Source organism: Polyodon spathula, chromosome 7 (genome assembly GCF_017654505.1).
Source record: "Polyodon spathula isolate WHYD16114869_AA chromosome 7, ASM1765450v1, whole genome shotgun sequence".
Lineage (NCBI taxonomy): Eukaryota > Metazoa > Chordata > Actinopteri > Acipenseriformes > Polyodontidae > Polyodon > Polyodon spathula.
The window spans coordinates 48,010,365-48,028,954 of record NC_054540.1 but is presented as its reverse complement, the minus strand read 5'-3'; the positions used below and the strand labels follow the sequence as shown (position 1 = coordinate 48,028,954).

Genomic DNA, 18,590 nt, shown 5'->3' with positions numbered 1-18,590 from the left:
AGTTTAATGGATAGTGCAGCAAAATCTTTAGACCAATATAGGTACTGTGATTCTAAATATTCTACATATATATAGGTGTGGTCAAACCAGTTGTTTTCAAATTCTGAATCTCTCTGACTGTGTGAGTACAGAGCGGTGCTCTGCATTCGTGGTGCAGGCATGATTTCATGCTGGTTTCCCCAGAGCTCGACAATGAATTTCTCTAGCTGTGCAGTTTGAGTCCCCGGCAGCAGGTCCCATGCATAAAGCCAGTCAGATCGAGACCCACAACTGGTATACATTAGGGGCACATCAACAGTGATACCCTCAGGGTTGCATTCAATCTTTATGCGTAGGGCTGTCAGTAAATCTCTACCACACAGGTTCACTGGGCATAATTGGGAATATATAAACGAGTGCATCACGAACATGTTACATCTTACACTCGCCGCTTCTGTAAGCAATTCCTTGTTAGTTTGGCCAGAGGCCCCTACTACTGACAGTCACTAGACACTCTCAGGTGATGAGCATCTTCCTTTCTTATTAATGACATAGCTGCTCCTGTGTCTACCAAAAAAGTTATTTCTTTGCCTGCTACATTTAATATCACCTTTGGGCTTGTTTGGGTTTCAAATATTAGGGGACATATTACTTTTTGTGCTTCCTGATTATTATCACTTGGTCTCTCTGCTGTTCCCTCCTTATCTCATTGTGTCTGTGGTTCATCTGCCCATAAACCCTGTGTAACCCGGTTTCCTGATCCACCAACTGACTGACTACAATTCCTAGTTATATGTCCTTCTCCCCCACAAGTCCATCATTTCTCTTGCTGTCTGCCATTGGGGCACATGTTGCTTCTGTGCCCTTCCTTACCACAAGTACAGCAATTACCCTGTTTGTTATCAAACCCTTGACCCACTGGGCCCCTACCTTTCCATCGCTGTTGTCCCCGGCCTTGTCCACTACGACCACCACGACCACTCCTGCTGCCCCGCCCGGCCCCGTCGCCCGTCGTTTGGTTCTGATAGTATTGCAACTGGACCATCTGTAATTTCCCTTGTTTCTTTTCTTTGTCTTCTTTTTTCTTTTCTTTGTGCAGATTGCTGTCGGTTTTGATGTACAATATGTGTTAAGATTGTCCAATGTTCCAGTTTCCCATCCAATGCAGGATTGGGCCACTGGACCCCAAAGGTGGGATTTTAGTCCATTCATGATGACTGTTTTCAACATTTCATTAAAGTGAGGTTCACTCTGTTTCAGTCCACTATGGTCACGATAACACTGCAGACGGGCCTAATAATCGTCCCAGTTTTCTTCCAAGCGTTGCTTGCCATTATGAATTACAGTCCAATCTGATTGTACTGGCCACTTATCAGTAATCCATACTGTCCATCATCTTTGTATGGTATAGTGATGTCTGTATAGTGAAGTTTTCACTAACTGCCTGCCAATCCAACTTCAGTTTGCAGCGCAATACTTGTCCTGTTTCACCAGCACTAGGCCGGTACATTTGAACCAGTTCATGTGCCTGTTCAATGAACTGTCCAGATTCCTTACAGTGATCAGGCAGGTCTTTGGCAATATCGTTCAGTTTGCCAATATCCCAGTCCCATTGGACATCAACTGTGGGCTCCCAGTCGGCATGTCCTGCATGGTCTCGAGGTGGTCTTGGTTGGGGATTAGGAAGGGCTTCATCTATCATGCATTTTTCTCTGACATCCTCTCAAACTAGTGCAGTCAACAGTACTACTTTTTGCCGCACCCATTATGTCACTTAATCTTCTAACTTCCTTTAAACACACTTTTTCTAATTCGTTATTATGCCAAGTTGAATAATTGCCCATTTATTATAATATTTTATAATATTTTACTATTTATATAGAGTTTACTATTCGTCCGGTCCACTAACATCTATTTGAACCTCCTGTAAATTTAAACAGTGTACACTTGAATACTTGAACTTCAGTCTCGGGCCAGGTATTTTTTACACAATACATATTTTTTTTTTTTTTTGTATTTTTACTAGTCGACTATAATATTGACCTTCCACAAAACCTCATTCATACCAGTTTTCATTCATCTATTCAGTCATTTCAATGCTTCTGAACACACAAACAGACGAACATACAATAAAAACAAAATACACACAAGACACGACTAATTAGTTCAACGCGTTCTAACAACCTAATATATTTATTTATTTAATATATTCATTAGTCCAAGACGACTTCTAGTCTCCTAATGTGAATCTAACAATTCACCAGGCCGGGCAGGATTTCACTGCCTTCCACCCAAATCACTGGATCGTCTAGTCCACTGTGACGCCACTTATTCTTTGTTTCAGTCAAAATTGACGTCCTACCGTGTCTCCGTTATGTTCGGGAACCTTTATGCGCCTCGTTGACATCCCCAAACCAGATTCGAAGCGGACCCCATCAACTGTTTGTCAGTCACGGGCGTGTCCTGACCCAAATTAATATGTTTTAGGTCTCACCAGTGATTTACTCCGTCTCCCGGGACGCTCAACAGACTGAGTTCAGGATCCCATGCTCGTCACCAAAATAACCTACAGTTATTGCAAGCCAATCACAGAAGCTTAACTCGGTATACGTTTGGATAGCAACAACTCGGAAGATTAAGATGAGACCAATCATATGCAACAATAACAACTTTGCAAGCATCCTAAAATTATACCTATTCTAACTAAGACAGTGACATTTCTGTGAACTGTCATGGATGCAGCTTGCGGTTGATGAAGAAAGAGAACTTCCTCTTTCTAGCTAGTAGTCAGTATCTTTCCATCCCTTATAGGGGTTGCTTGCCCTGCAGCAAGAAAGAGGAAGTATGTTCAAAAACAACTACCAGTACATAATGCATTATTATTAAACTATACCTAAATCTTATAACCCATCATAGAATTTAAACCTGAGCACAGAAACCCTAAACAATCATAGCAGTAGCAATATTGTGATTTTTCCCACCACAACTAAAACACAATCGTCTGTCTGGGGTGTGTATATCAGTGCTCGTGATGGGTGATAACAGGTAATTTTAGTGATTGTGAAGTGCTGTTCCGGCTTGTGCTGGTCCAAAAGCGACAGCTCTGGAAACATGTTTAGCTGTCTGGTGATTTAATAAACAACTAACAACACGGAAAAACAAACAAACACGAATATTCTTTTTCACGAAACAATTCACAGGCAGTGAACAAACCCAAGCGAAGGAAAAGATTAACGATTTTCCGGCCCCTTTAGGCTATCACGTATGACCCCTTGGTAAACGATTGCAGCTGCCTTTATTGCTTGCAGCTGCTACCTCATTTACCTTCCAGGTCAATACGTTCCTGCAATGGAGTCCCGCCGCCTTCCAGGCTGACAGACTTCCCGACCCTGGAAATGAACTGTCAGGCCAGCCCGTCCAAAGACTTCCCCTTTCGCTACTTAGTACCCTTGCATGTCAGGAGGGAGATTTCCAACCAGAACTCCATTATATTTGTCACAGTAACCAAAAGCTGTAAGGTTATATTGCTAGTTGCCTGCATCAGACTATCACTGCAAAACAATCATTGGTTTCCCCACCCTTCTAGGTGAGATTTGAAACAAATTTCTCATGGAATCACAATTGTTGATAGCATCCTTGCATTCATTGATATAGGAGGCTTGGTGATTAAAGACAGGGACTTGTTAGCAGTTCAGTCCCAGCCACTGACTCGTTCTGTGTGACCCTGAGCAAGTCACTTAACCCCCTTGTGCTCCGTCCCCCAGATGAGACGTAAAACCAAGGTCCTATAGTACGTGACTGCAGCAGCAGTTGTGATGCATAGTTCAACCCCTAGTCTCTCCAAGTCACTAAATGACTAATTTTAATAATATTATTTTCTTTAACAGTCAGGATTCAGAGGACAATATACAGGAAGAGGGTGTCTTTCAGTTGAAACATGATAGTTCAGTTACTGCTCCTGGGACAGAGGAATATAGTGGTAGTTCAACAGGTTGCCATGGTCAACAAATCCAGGCTACAGTTACTAATACTGTAGAGTCATCTCCATCAGAGGATCCAGTGAGGAGTGGCTCACAAGCCTCTGCCCAGGCAACAGATGATGCACCATCCAGCCAGGAAGAAAACCATGGCAATATGTTTTCTACAGAATCTGAAAAACAAGAAGCTGGTGTAACTGAACAGGTCTCGGCTTCTCCAGCATCAGAATGTACTGATGGAAAAAAGAGGAAAAAGATCACCTATTCCCAGATCGTCAAAGAAGGCAGAAGGTTTAATGTTGATTTAACTTCCAAGGTAACGTTGGGGATATACTGAAATAAATTACAATTCAATTTTTCCCCCTGTTATACAGTATATAGTTTAGAAATAGAGAGGAAATACAACACATGAGCTTTGAGTTCAAAGCATGTCAGCGATTTGGGAAAGCAGTGGGTATGTTCATAACAGGAAAGGGATGTGCATATTCTTATGCAAAGTAATGTTAAGTATTTTTCTTTTTTTTTTTTTTTTTTTTATTTATTTCAATAAAGTAATTTTAGACATGTTTAAAATTTGTCTTGATCAGATTCCTGGTTTAACAGATAACAAACATACACACGATTATATTTTAAATGTATTGTTTTAAAGAGAGTGATTTGTTCACTTATTTTATTTTTACTTTCAAGTTAGGTTTGTCATGCAAAGAGTTATCATAAGCAGATGCTAAAAGATCCTTTATATGTATAAAAAAATGCACTGCTGAGGTACATGGCAGAAAGGAAGCGTACTCATTTTCTGATGATTAATGGCCCATACAGATTTTATTTAACAAACCCTTTCCGATATTGGAGTATTCCTGAATGACTACAATTTAAATGAAATGCATTGTGTAGCAAGAAGAATCAATCAATTGTGTTAAAACTTAGCTGAGGTATTTATTACATTCAGTCTGGGATCAGAAACACTTATACTTCTTGGAACATACTCCTTAAAATACATTTAGTCATAGTCATTATTCTTCGTTTAGCTGATACATTTGGGTTATTTATCTGATTCTAGATCGTGTCCCAGATCCTCTTGTCCAGACTATACCATGCCATAGGAGTTCTGTAGCGAAATGCTGATTGGCCAGCCCGGGACCTTCTCCAAGGCATTTGATAAATAACTGCAATACTTTGGTATATTTACCTGTAGCAACAAACTTAGGTAACCTGGCAACAAACCTACCTTTCCATTGTCGTGTTACATACAATAATATGTTTCATTAACCTAATTTGTTAGTAAGTGGCCAGGGTCTTTTTTTTTATCATTAATCATTCACTGATTTTTTTATTTTTTTTATTTTTTTAAGCTTCTGTATGCCAAGGGCTCTTTGGTTGACCTCCTTATTAAGTCCAACGTTAGTAGGTATGCAGAATTCAAAAATGCTACCAGGATACTTACTTTCCAAAATGGAAAAGTGGAGCAGGTAATCTGAAATGTTTTGCATGCATATTGCATTGAAATTGTACTAAGGTACTATAGATGTTTTTAATTTCATAGGCAAAATATAATTGCAATACATGATCTAATTTGAATATTTAACTTCACTGAGTTTCCTTTCTTCACCTTTTTTTATCGAAATGTAGAATGAGGAAACAGTGTATATTTGAATACAATTGTCTTTTGTAGGTGCCTTGTTCACGAGCAGATGTCTTTGCAAGCAAGCAGCTTACTGTGGTGGAGAAGAGAATGCTAATGAAGTTCCTCACATTTTGTATGGACTATCAGCAACATCCTGAAGAATACTTGGGTATTCCAGTAAAACCTGTCTAATCTTAGCCCCTCAATAAACTGGTATTCTGTATAATTTGGCATGGTTTTTGGGTCCCAACTAAATCCCTATTGAAAGGAATGTTGTGATACCCTCTACTCTACAATCCAGAACTTGTCTATTCTGGAATGCTGCATTATTTATAAGTCTGCTTAAAATCAATGTAAATCATACTGCAGTCTGGCACCGGGTCATGTGACTTGACTATGTTTAAAACTAGTGTGTGTGTGTATATATATATATATATATATATATATATATATATATATATATATATATATATATATGTGTGTGTGTGTGTATATATATATATATATATATATATATACATATATACATATATATATATATATATATATATATATATATATATATATATATATAAAAAAAAGCAGCAAGATGTTGCATATATACTTGTCACACGCCATTCTGAATTGTGCAGCTGATTATTAGCAGTTATAAATCTAAATATCCACCCAAAGAGCTATCTCTCTTAAAAGAATTTGCACTTATCAAAAAGCTGAACGTTTACCAAAACCAACACAAAACGAGCTAAGTTTAAAAATGTAAAATCACAAACAGTTTTACACATTCTAAAAATATGTGTACTTAAAAGCAACATATATGTATATATATATATATCTTTTTTTTTTTTACAGAATGTTCTTTTGCGTGTACTGTCGCAATAGTCTTGATACTTTGATAAACTTACTGGTGTGTTATAACGTAAAAATAAAAAGCCAAGTCAATTAGACTATGATTTGAACTTGAGCCATCGTCAGTGTTGGTTCCTCTTTGGGACGAATTTAAGTATTGGTATTTTCTTGACTTTGAATTTACCATAGTATTTTAATGATACATTAGAGATCTCTAAGGTGGGGGAATTTAGATGAATTTGCAGTTAAGTCCCCTAATACTTCAGAAAAATTAATACAAGTTTATTTGATGTTAAACTAAAACACAAGAGTCTGCTGTGCTTCCAGCAAAGTGAATCCTTGAGTAAAGGCCACCTCAGTACAAAGGCCACTGTGGAATTAAGCCCACATTTTTACAGCCTTGATTTACTTTCAGTGACTTCATAGACCTTCACTATTACACCCGCTTTTACAGATAACAGTACCAAGCAAGTCAAACCTGTGTTCAATTATCTCACTAATATGACCACTAGGATGATCTGCTGAATATGGCTGTGGCTATTGTCACTGTAATATGTCATGTTCTGAAAGCTTTGTGAACATGTAAAGCAGATCCAGAACGGCTAGTCGCTGAAATGAAATTAAAATCAAACTTGCAGAACTTGCAAATACAATTTGAGGATGTACCAAATAATTTCTAAAATGCATGTGCTGAGTTGTACTCCGCCTAATCCAGGATGTTAGCAATACGGAGGCATTTATATTTAAGTTTTACACCAATTGCTTTGTACAAATGCTTTCTTTTCAGATTTCAAAGACCACACATTTGTCGAGTTTTTGAAGATGAAAAAGCTAACGGCTAACCTGCAGCACTTTGTCCATCATTCGATCTCCATGGTCTCGGAGACTGCTAAAACCACAGAGGGCCTCCGTGCTACCCAGAATTTCCTGCAGTGTCTTGGGCGTTATGGAAACACCCCCTTCCTTTTCCCCCTGTATGGAAATGGGGAAATCCCACAGTGCTTTTGCAGGTGATGTTTAAATCTTTCCTTTGGTTGTATTTCTATAGTGTACTTTTAAATTGGAAATGTATGTGTGATGGGATAGCACGGTGAGCCCAGATGTTAGTTGGCAGGAAAGACAGACAAGGAAGCTACAGTTTAAGCACTAGAGTGGAACATTTATTAAACAAAACAACAAATAAACAGAACACAAGGGCCAAAATAAAAGGTTAAACAAAACAAATGCCCATCGGCTGGGCATTGGCCTTCTAGACTCCAAAAACACAGGTCGAAACGCACCAAACACCCATCACCTGACACAGGATTTATCCTTCCCTTTTATACACTCCCCAGTTAGCACTCCGTTATTTAATTGGGGAATGGCCACACCTCTGATTGCTGGCAGGGACAGATTTAACCCCATCCCAGTTTAACAAAATAGAGCTTACCTTCATTTTAATGTTCTCATTACTTTGAATACCTTTAGGCTTTTTATATGTGCAATTTTAGAATGCATTATTTTAATCTCTCTTCAAACATTTTAAACAAAATATCCCCATTAAACATGGCTGTGCAATGTTTCTTTCTCTGACAATGTTTTCCTGACCCCAAGCAGAGCCACAGTGGTCGCATGACCCCTAAAACCTAGGACACACTTGAGCGGAGCAGCAAAATGCTGCACATATCGCTCACCTTTTTCAATTAAAGTGAACACATATTGACGAAAAAATAACATTGTGGAAAAGCATCGCAGCAACATCTGGGTCTAGCCAATCAGGTCCATGGTGTGGGATACGTCGTGTCTTGATGAACTCGAATATCCATCAACATGGAGGAGCTGCTGATAGCTGAAGTTTCTCAGCAGCCTGAGCTATTTGATTATAAAAAATACACTGAACAAAAATAAACGCAGCATCTAAACTGTTGGTCCATGTTTCATGAGCTGAAATAAAAGATCCCAGAAATTTTTCATACGCACAAAAAGCTTATTTCTATCACATTTTGTGCACAAATTTGTTTACATCCCTGTTAGTGAGCATTTCTCCTTTGCCAAGATAATCCCTCCATCTGACAGGTGTGGCATATTAAGAAGCTGATTAAACAGCATGATCATTATACAGGTGCAACTTGTGCTGGGGACAATAAAAGGCCACTCTAAAATGTGCAGTTTTGTCACACAACACAATGTCACAGATGTCTCAAGTTTTGAGGGAGCGTGCAATTGGCATGCTGACTACAGGACTTTCCATCAGAGCTGTTGCCAGAGAATTGAATGTTCATTTCTCTACCATAAGCCGCCTCCAACGTCATATTGGAGAATGTGGCAGTACGTCCAGCCACCCTCACAACCGCAGACCACGTGTAACTACGCCAGCCCAGGACCTCCACATCCGGCTTCTTCACCTGCGGGATCATCTGAGACCAGCCACCCGGACAGCTGATGAAACAGTGGGTTTGCACAACCGAGTAATTTCTGGACAAACTGTTAGAAACCGTCTAAGGGAAGCTCATCTGCGTGCTTGTCATCCTTACCAGGGTCTTGACCTGACAGCAGTTTGGCGTCGTAACCAACTTTAGCAAATGCTCACCTTCGATGTCCACTGGCACGCTGGAGAAGTGTGCTCTTCATCGATTAATTCCGGTTTCAGCTGTACCGGGCAGATGGCAGACATCGTGTATGGCGTGTGTGGGCGAGCGGTTTGCTGATGTCAATGTTGTAAACAGAGTGCCCCATGGTGGCGGTGGGGTTATGGTATGGGTAAGCATAAGCTACGGACAACAAACACAATTGCATTTTATCGATGGCAATTTGAATGCACAGAGATACGGTGACGAGATCCTGAGGCCCATTGTCATGCCATTCATCTGCCGCCATCACCTCATGTTTCAGCATGATAATGCATGGCCCCATGTCACAAGGATCTGTGCACAATTCTTGGAAGCTGGAAATGTCCCAGTTCTTCCATGGCCTGCATACTCACCAGACATGTCACCCATTGAGCATGCTTGGGATGCTCTGGATTGATGTGTCGCGTTGCATGAGGCAAATGGTGGTCACACAAGATACTGACTGGTTTTCTGATCCACGCCCCTACCTTTTTTTTAATGTATCTGTGACCAACAAATGCATATCTGTATTCCCAGTCGTGTGAAATCCATAGATCAGGGCCTAATGAATTTATTTCAATTGACTGATTTCCTTATGAACTGTAACTCAATAAAATCTTTGAAATTGTTGCATGTTGTGTTTATATTTTTGTTCAGTGTAAGAATTTCAAGGACATTGTTTTGGATCATTCAGTAGACCCATAACCAAATACTGACCGCTTGTGCCCCACATTAATCCAGTTACTTGACATCCTGTATCATTTGTCAGATATACATGTCAAGTGCAATGTATAACTACAGATACAGTACCACAGTCTTGTTAAGTTCAGTGCTGGATACATAATAGCTGTTTCTTTGTAAAAAAAAAAAAAAAAAAAAATGCTTTCGCATTGTATCCCAAAATAAATATCATATTTTACATACGTATACTTTGGGTAAATAAAAGGCAAATATTTCTGAGTGGTGTTCATATATGGGAACTTCTAACGTCAGATCCTGATAAATTTCTGGAGATGGACATAGTCGTTCACTCAGAGTTCCAGCAGTAACGTTTCAAGAATTTTTTTTGGGGGGTTGTACAGTGCTACGAGGTGGTGGACTGTCTCTCTTTTTTTGTCGCCACTTCAAAAACGTTGATGTGTGTCCACCAAGCTAAGCTGTATTGCCGAGCCCCACCCCGCAAGCAGTGCCGCGCCGCTCATGTGAGTCCTAGGCTTTAGCGATCACTGCACAAATCTCGGCTACTAATCCTATCAATGATGCACTAAGAATGTGTTCAGTTTAATAATAATAATGAAGAGAACCTCTTTACAACTCTCTCCTTTTTGTCCTCTCTCTCACTGCACTGCTTCAGTTCAGAAAACTTCTAGTTTATTGTATATTTTGTTGCAATGTTGTATTTAGTATTTCAAATTAAAATCAGTATAAATTAAGCTTTATCATGTCAATGTTGTAATCGTGTTCTAAACCAAAATGACAATATTTACATTACAGTGGTCGACACAGTGGCAATCTACAGGCTTTCAATTATATTTTATACCAAAAACTTGATTCAATATGATTAATTCAGACAAACCTTTAACAAGAGAATACAAAATGTGCCCTACAAATAATTTTTTAACTATCCTTTTCAATTCATAAATACTGTATTTGCAACATTAAATTGGATAAAGCCTGATTTGGTTTATGTGCTTCATTTGTTTGTTCTTCTCTTGAGGAAAGACTCACACCTGGATAAATGGCAGGGTGAGATAACCCATCACTCTGAAACCTGTACTTTGGTGATGGATGGACAGATTGGGGAAAGTAATTTAATAATCTTCATTTTTTTAGGTTATTCACAGATCAGTGAGCATGGCTGTTAATAAAGCCATGAAAGGCTTTTGTGTCCTTACTCTTATTATATCTAAAGTTTTGACAGGAAACTTTTGAAAAGGAATACCCCTTACACATATGACAGTCTAATTTGCACCGGAGAATATAAATCCACGGGTTACTGTTCTTGTCTTGCCTCTAATTGGGGGCTTGCCTCTAGTGAGCAGAGTAGTGGGTTTGAGGCAGTTAATACTCATGCTTTCATGTTGCATATTCATTTAAAAAAAAAAAAAAAAAAGTAAATAAAAAACATTGGAAGTCGGTCCTGAACTACTGGAAGGTGTTTTACTATATGTAGGCTAAACGACTATCTCCTGGAGGAAAAGAAAAACAAATGCTTTCACGTAGCTCTGGGACTGGCCACCAAATTGTGCAATAATGTAGAGCCTGTCCTTGTTTATTATCCCCTCCTGGGGAATTTTGTATTTCTCAATGAGAATATAGTAGAAGCGCACTTATGTCTTTTTTTTATGCTTTTTATGCAATCTATAAGTGTTACTTTTGCAATGCAGGATGAATTATTGTGCACACTGACATTTTATGCATAATTATTAAATAAACATTTGAAAATATGACTTTTTTGAAATACTAAACAGCTTAATAAATTCATTGACAAATGTCTTCAAAGTTTGGCATGAAGTTTCTTTTAGTATTTCAACATTTAGCACTACTGAATGTTCAATTGTTATGAAGGAGAAATGAATCTTGAATATCTTTCTTTGAAAGCACACCTTTTAAATGTGTTTTGCTTTTTTCCCGTAATTTAAAAAATTTACAGTAGCAATGTTTCCTCTCGCATTGCTTCCTCCATCACGAGATATGCATGCCTGGTTCTGACTCTCCTCTTAGGTTTATTAACAAGAGAACAGTAGCACACAAGTCTTTGCTTTAATGCTGTTTCTAGCCAAACAAACCGTACTTTTTCTGGAACAAATTCCTCTGGGCTTTAAAGTTGGATGGAAATCCAGTTATTCCACACAACTGATTATAAGGCCGGATGGTTATGGCTGGCATTTGCTCAATAATGCAACACCACAACCACTTAGATTCTCGTTATAATGTTGAACATGATTAGCAAAGTTGTGATTCTCATCTGCAGCATTAAGTGTACGTACTGTATTTAAATGTAAAGGTCACCATAGGCAATTTGTAAAGGGGTATGCTTTGTATTTCACAAAGTGGTGTAGTGTTGTCTTGCTGCTGCTTGCTTGTTACATTGCCTTTTAATTACAGAATAAAACTAGTTGGAGGCAGTGTTTTTTTTTTTTTTTTTTTTTCCCCTGGGGGGGTGGGGGTGTATATGTGGATAAAATGAAGATTTACTGTGGATGTGACCTTCACCACATTAGCTGGAACAGTAATCAGTGGAATTAATAGAATAATCAAATTATACACAAACTCATAAATCATTGTGAACAGTGCTGTCAAAAGTTCAGCTATTAATGGGTCCTATTGTTTTGCTACTGTATTAAAAAGTCACATTCTCTGATTCCTGCCTTGATAGGAACTGAAATGGCATTTAAAGGCTGTAAGGAACCGCAGGCTACAGGTCTAAAAATTTCACAACTGTTAATTTACCAGTAATTTAATTTGATGTCTCCGGGACGAAGGTGAACCTAAATAACAGTGTTGGTGTTATCTTTCAGCAAAAAAATGGGGTCATTGTTGGAGATAGCAGACGGTTAATTAGAGTAATATCAGTTAAACGTCTGTCATTTTAGGGTTAATGGCATCAAAGTGTTCCCTCGTTTTCCATACCAAGGCCAAATTGACTGAATGGCCTATTGTAAGGACATCAGCTTGTCTAGATAACTGTTTATGATTGTATCATAACCAGTGTATAAAGATGTCATGTTTTTTAATTAATGTTTGGGAAATGAGGCTGGTATAAGGTACAAATGATGTGGAGCAAAACATTCAGCCCTTAATTCTCTTAAAGTGCATCAAACTTTCGCTGGTTTCTAAATTTCCAAGGTCAGCCAATTATAACCTGTAAAGTGTAATCCCGATTTATACGTGATATATTATCAGTAGCACAGATGATATCTAATAGCTTGTTCATTAGTGGTTTATGACCTAAAAGTTTGAGTGATATACTGCAGTGCCTACTCCTTTTATAATACAGCGTAGATAGATGTAAAGTATTTGCATGAAACATGGCCTATAACAGCAAACAAAACAAAAAGCTAACCCTTATAAAAGTTTACCATGGTAAAACCTTAGCAAAGTGTAATGAAGCAAAGTGAAAGCATGGTAACAAACAGGTAAGCACTGTAAATCTTTGAGAGGTATAGTAAAAACCATGGAACAAGTGTAGGAAAACTGCAAAATGACCATGCAAGTTTACTGGAGCAAACTTCTAGGAGAAAGGCACAGTTCTAAACCAATATTTTATTGTTTTCTCTCAATGTCATCTTTTACCCTTTCAAGTTGACTCAAATCTAAATATGTAAGATGAAGAAAACAAAACTCAACCATGTGATGACAAAATACTTTGGTGTGTGTGTGTGTTTTATTTTGTTTTGTTTTTGCTGAAGTCCTGTGAATTATGAGTTCAAAAATGACACTTCTGATAAAGATGTCAGATGCTCTAGGTTTTTTCTTTTTGTTCTGCAGAATGTGTGCAGTTTTCGGCGGAATCTACTGTCTTCGACATGCAGTGCAGTGCTTGGTGGTAGACAAAGAAACAAAGAGGTGAGTGCTGAATTAACCTGCCTTTCACATGGTTAATAAAAAGAAAAAATATGCTTGGTCCACCTATGAAATACAAATCCTGTTTTACTCTCGTTAATAATTTGGGATCAGCCTTGATTAAAAGTAATTTTGTGCATTGGTCCTCCAAACATGGAAATGGGGCCTAGAATATAGATACGAAATTAATTTTCTTGAGGTAGTACTAAAGCTCCTGATCACCCGAGCTTGGAAGACCAATCATTTCTGCTGCCAGGGGGCCAGTGATGAGTGATGTTAGTTTTCCTTGTGGCCTTACCTACACTAATTGATTTTCATCAGAAGACAAAAAAGCCCTCTGTTACTGCATTTTAAAAAATTGAGTTCACCTAAAGTCTCATCAGATTAATCACTGCTGATAATGCTTGTCATTCTGAGATAAAGGACTTTAATGAGTTTTAAGGTAGATTGTTGTCATAAACTATATTGGCCTAAGAAATTCTTTCATCTGTACAGTAGCAAACAGGCCAGCATGTCATGTAGATAATAGTATATGGCTACTTTTGATTATTGTTTAAGGGAGTACAGTGTTCGTAAATCCATGTTTTACTGATATATTTATAAAATGTACAGCAAGAATTATATGTAGTGCTATTTTTGGCAGCAAATCTTTAAGGTGCCCGGATACAGATTCTACTGTGTCTGTCTGCTTTTTTAGCCTGATTTTAAATGTTACAGCTCAAACGAAAGGCCCTGTGGGTTACACAATTAATTGTGAGGATGTAGAGAACTTTGAAAACTATGCTGTAAAACTTCATGAAAGTTTTAAAATATAGGCCGTTTAAACCAAACATGCAATAGTTCAAATGCGTGTTATGTTTAGGGCTCTTTTTCTTTTTTTTTATTTTTGATCCTGTGATGTCACTTTTTAAAGTTATTTTAATCTGACTCCGTTTCTTAACTCTTGAAAGGGAAGATCATTTTTTTTGTTTTTTCTCCTGTAACTTGGAGACTCTTATTCCGTTTCATTGATGTAAAAAAAAAAAAAAATGGCAGCTCCTTGTTTTTAATTTAAACCACACAAAAATCAAGTGAAGTTAAATTGATTTTCCTCTGATTTTAAAATCTTAATGACTTGTTGCAAACACGTATAACCTGCTCTGCAAAGAAGTTCTTTCTTAATTGCAATTTAATTAAATACATTTAACTAAAATTGCTTTGTGTGTTTGATTTGACTAAAAAATGAGCTGCTTTTTTTATTTTTACATTAAGTGCTTGTGTAGGTTTTTGTATTGTTTGTTGTTTCTTTGCTTGCAGTATGACATAGAACTACTAAAATACACTGACTTTTTATTCTCTTTCATTTTGTGTCAACATAGAAATATTAATTTATTTGAAATGATTCTGGTAGTTTGAGAATGTACAGAACATTTCTAAATAAATGGTTCAATCACATATCACTTCAATCACCCAGAGGTATGGCAGTTACTATTTTAGTATCTCATGGACAAAGGCTAGCTTCACAAAACGTGGTACAGGTTTACTATGTAAATGATCAGAGTTTTGTGTATGTGGTGCCACCAAGTGGTGTATGGTGTGCACAGTCATGGACAGTCTTCAGTCGGTCACCCTTTGCAGTGACACAGTCCTCCGGGCAACGGGGCATTCCATAAGAGGTGAGCAGTGTCCTCCTGTGGAATTGTCACAAGTACACTTATTGACACAATTGCAGTCCTGTCACAGCAGGTTAGGAGGACATCTTTGTGATGTTTGAGACATGTGGGTGGGCATTGTCCTGGTGGAATACAGCATTATAGAAAGGGTGCCACTATTAGGCATATGCATCGTTGGGCTGTCATGTTGCTTTGAACAACAGGAAGGGGTGATCTGGATGAGTAACTGATGGTTCCCCAGCCATTAGGCCAGGCGTCGCTCTAGTATGGGGTTGCCTGACACAGGCTAGATGGTCTCTTTTTACGGGAAAGTGCCACACGTATCTCCAGACATTGTTCAAACAGAAAACTGTAATACTTTACATAGAAGACGCCAACATCAAGTTTCCTCCATGAAAGCCATCTTCTTTCGGGTGGGGCAATTTCAGTGTTCTAGAGTGAATGTCAATTTCTGCTTTGTGAAACAGATCTGTCAATGGACATATGCTAAATTACAGTTAGTTACAGACCAGATTTGCAATGCATCAATCTTCTCCACAGTGACTGTTCCACCACTGAGTGAAATAGACATGAGCATGTGTGGAGCCTTTTTTGGATCTGTAGGAATTTAGATTTGTTGTGTTTTGCTTCTGTTAACAGTTTAAAGGGTGTTGATTTTAAAAGCTGTTCAGATTGACAACACAGACAATGCAGTTGATGTGAATGTGCTGAAATAAAACCAATGAATGAATCTAGGGTATAAAGCAAGGTATTTATCACCAGTGCTATGTGAAAACTGCCTTCTACTGCGAGACACACGGCATGATTGTAATTACAATCATTTCTGCTGGCTTAGTTTTAGTTTTACACTGAGCAATGGTTGTTTGAACACTAAATTGATTACTTTCAATTTACTAATTGTTTAACTTTCTGTCTAAATTGTCCTGTAACATGTGGGACTATTACTAGTGTTATAGTTAGGGGTCTACCTAAATCGAGATTTTGCGGAAATCATGAAATTGAGGGGTCACCGTGAAATTCACCTCTTTTAGGAGCCGATGCATGCAAACAAGCACGGGGGGGGGAAGAAACCTGGTTTAAATGAACTACTGCACAATGCAAGTGATGCAAATACGTATCATCAACGTATCATAGCTCTTTTTTATTCCTTGGTCGTCTTGTGTGCATTGCACTTAAGCAAAAAGCAAACAAACAAAAAAAACGTCCACAAATAACATTTACAAAAAAAATTCTCGTTCTTGTTTACTATTCAAATGACAATGAAGTTTTAATCAGCCTATCGGTGCGTCTGTACTGCTTTTCTGTGAACTTTACTGTGCAGTAGAGGGTGGGACAAAGTTAGTGCTGCATTGTTTTGATTTAGGTTGCTAAATCTAGTTTTCAACATTGGAGGTAATGTAGTAGAAATGGTCAACAAAGCAAAAAAGCAAAGTATATTTTGGTGATTTGATCGTGTCAATTTCCCGAAGAAACTGTACATGCAGATGGAGGTAATTGTTTTGCACATCTTGATGTGTCTTTGGAGAAAATACGCTTGCTATTTAGCTTCAGAATCACACATTAAACAAAAGGCTACTACAAGATGCTGCTGAACAGAACATAAAACAAACAGCTTTCAGAAACCAAACTGGAAAGTCAACCCAGACAAAAAGTATTCCTGTCACCAGTTAAATCAATACTACAATGATCTAGTGCAGCCACCTCGCTTCAGCCTGCTGCTTACTTTTTCGCAGTTGGAATTTTGCTTGCCTTTATTAAAACAGAGTGCTGTCATTTGTTTAAGAAGCAAGTACCACTATTTTTAGGCTTATAGTGCTCTGAAATACTGTCTACTTAGGTTTATTTAATGTTTAAACAGGTCCGTGAAATCCTAATTTTATTCTGCAACCTACCTGTGAAAAATATGCAAATTTACCGCGATTTAAGTAGACCCCTAGTCATAGTACTGACAGTCTCCAGCTTCATTGTCTATGCAGTGATGCACAGTGGTCCCTAAAAGGTATGAGGTGTTTGCCCTCATTTTGTAAAGGTAGTGCAGCCACCAGTAGGTGTGACAGAGCTTGAGAACCCTATCAGATGTAGGCCTACTTCTTTCACGTCACAACTGCAAAACCTTTTGTCATATATCCCTTATAAGCAGGGTGGCATAAATCAATTACCAGCTTGGTGGCCAAGTGGCGGCCACCAACTTTATTCTATTGCTAAATCAATTTTTTTGGTGATCAAAAAAAATTGGTGTATGAAAAAAATGTCATTAAAAACATCTGTCTAACAATATTACTCTCCATCCATTTAAAAAAAAAAAGGAATATGTGGCAAATGGCTGTAACTTTACTAAACAATTGCTTCTAAATCAAAGCGCAAGACTTTGCCTTTTAACAAAACTGCAATTTGTAGTTGTCTTATTATTATTTAATTAGTGCTGGGACAAATGATCTGAATATTCAAACTAATATTTTTGTGTATTTGGATGCAAAAATCAGATGTTCGTATTCGCTGCAAATGACTAATACCTTGCACTCACTCAGCGTCTCACCAAAACATGTGAGAGTTTTAAAAAAATGGCAAATGAAGAAGAGGTCTGTGCGATATGTTATTTGAACCTTTTTTGTTTAATTGTTGAGCTTTTTGCTCGGCCCTTCATTCGTTATTTTCTTTAACTGAAGTTTCCAGGGCATTTTGTTAATGGCACGTTTGCAAACCTTAAGTGTATTTTTATTTTTGTTTTTCGCTGTTCTTGTTCTAAATTTCTTAAATGCAACTGTTAATTTTAAGCATTTTTTCTTTTTTACACAACAGTACTCGCACACGTTTGGTCACCATCCCAACTGTTGCAAAATACTCGGGGTTCCCGTATTCTTTTGGTGTTAATACCTCTCTGCACTTTCTTGTTCCCATCCTTCTCGCACTTCAGTTTATTAGAACATGTCTTATGCAGTGTTTTTACAGACCGACATCATGTCGCTTTCAGAAATATTGACACATGCTTTTAAAGGTCGTGGCAGCATTTTTTGTGCCTAACCCTGAAAAAACAGTTGCTAAAAAATGTTTTTGTCGGCTTTGCAACCAGTTTAGTCGCAGTCTGGAGCCCTGCGTCATAATTTCTCATTTCTCTGTGATTCAGTGTTACGAACAGATTGATACATTACGATGTGAGAGAGCATTCTGGTTGAGGAATCATATTGTCATAAAGAACCACTGTGTTAATGGATATGGGTTGAACAGCCTCTTTTTCATTTTAAATAATAACATAATGATTAGGTGTATGAATCCCAAAGCTGTCTTCAATTGATATATTGGAGATCTTTGACCTGTCTTCATAATTGTAAATAATAATACTGTCAATGCCTTAAGAAAA

General features: G+C 37.9%; 1 protein-coding gene across 2 annotated transcripts in view; it reads left to right on the top strand.

Moving 5' to 3' along the window:
• The window catches only part of LOC121318703 (rab proteins geranylgeranyltransferase component A 1-like), a 41,921-nt gene that overhangs the window by 12,790 nt on the left and 10,541 nt on the right, over positions 1 to 18,590 (top strand). The window contains exons 5-9 of one of the 2 annotated variants that reach the window (XM_041255657.1): positions 3,867 to 4,272; positions 5,309 to 5,425; positions 5,629 to 5,749; positions 7,214 to 7,436; positions 13,506 to 13,583. In XM_041255657.1, coding sequence (XP_041111591.1) covers positions 3,867 to 4,272; positions 5,309 to 5,425; positions 5,629 to 5,749; positions 7,214 to 7,436; positions 13,506 to 13,583 — 945 coding nt within the window. The remainder of the gene's footprint in view (positions 1 to 3,866; positions 4,273 to 5,308; positions 5,426 to 5,628; positions 5,750 to 7,213; positions 7,437 to 13,505; positions 13,584 to 18,590) is intronic. The other variant, XM_041255659.1, reaches the window with a different exon arrangement.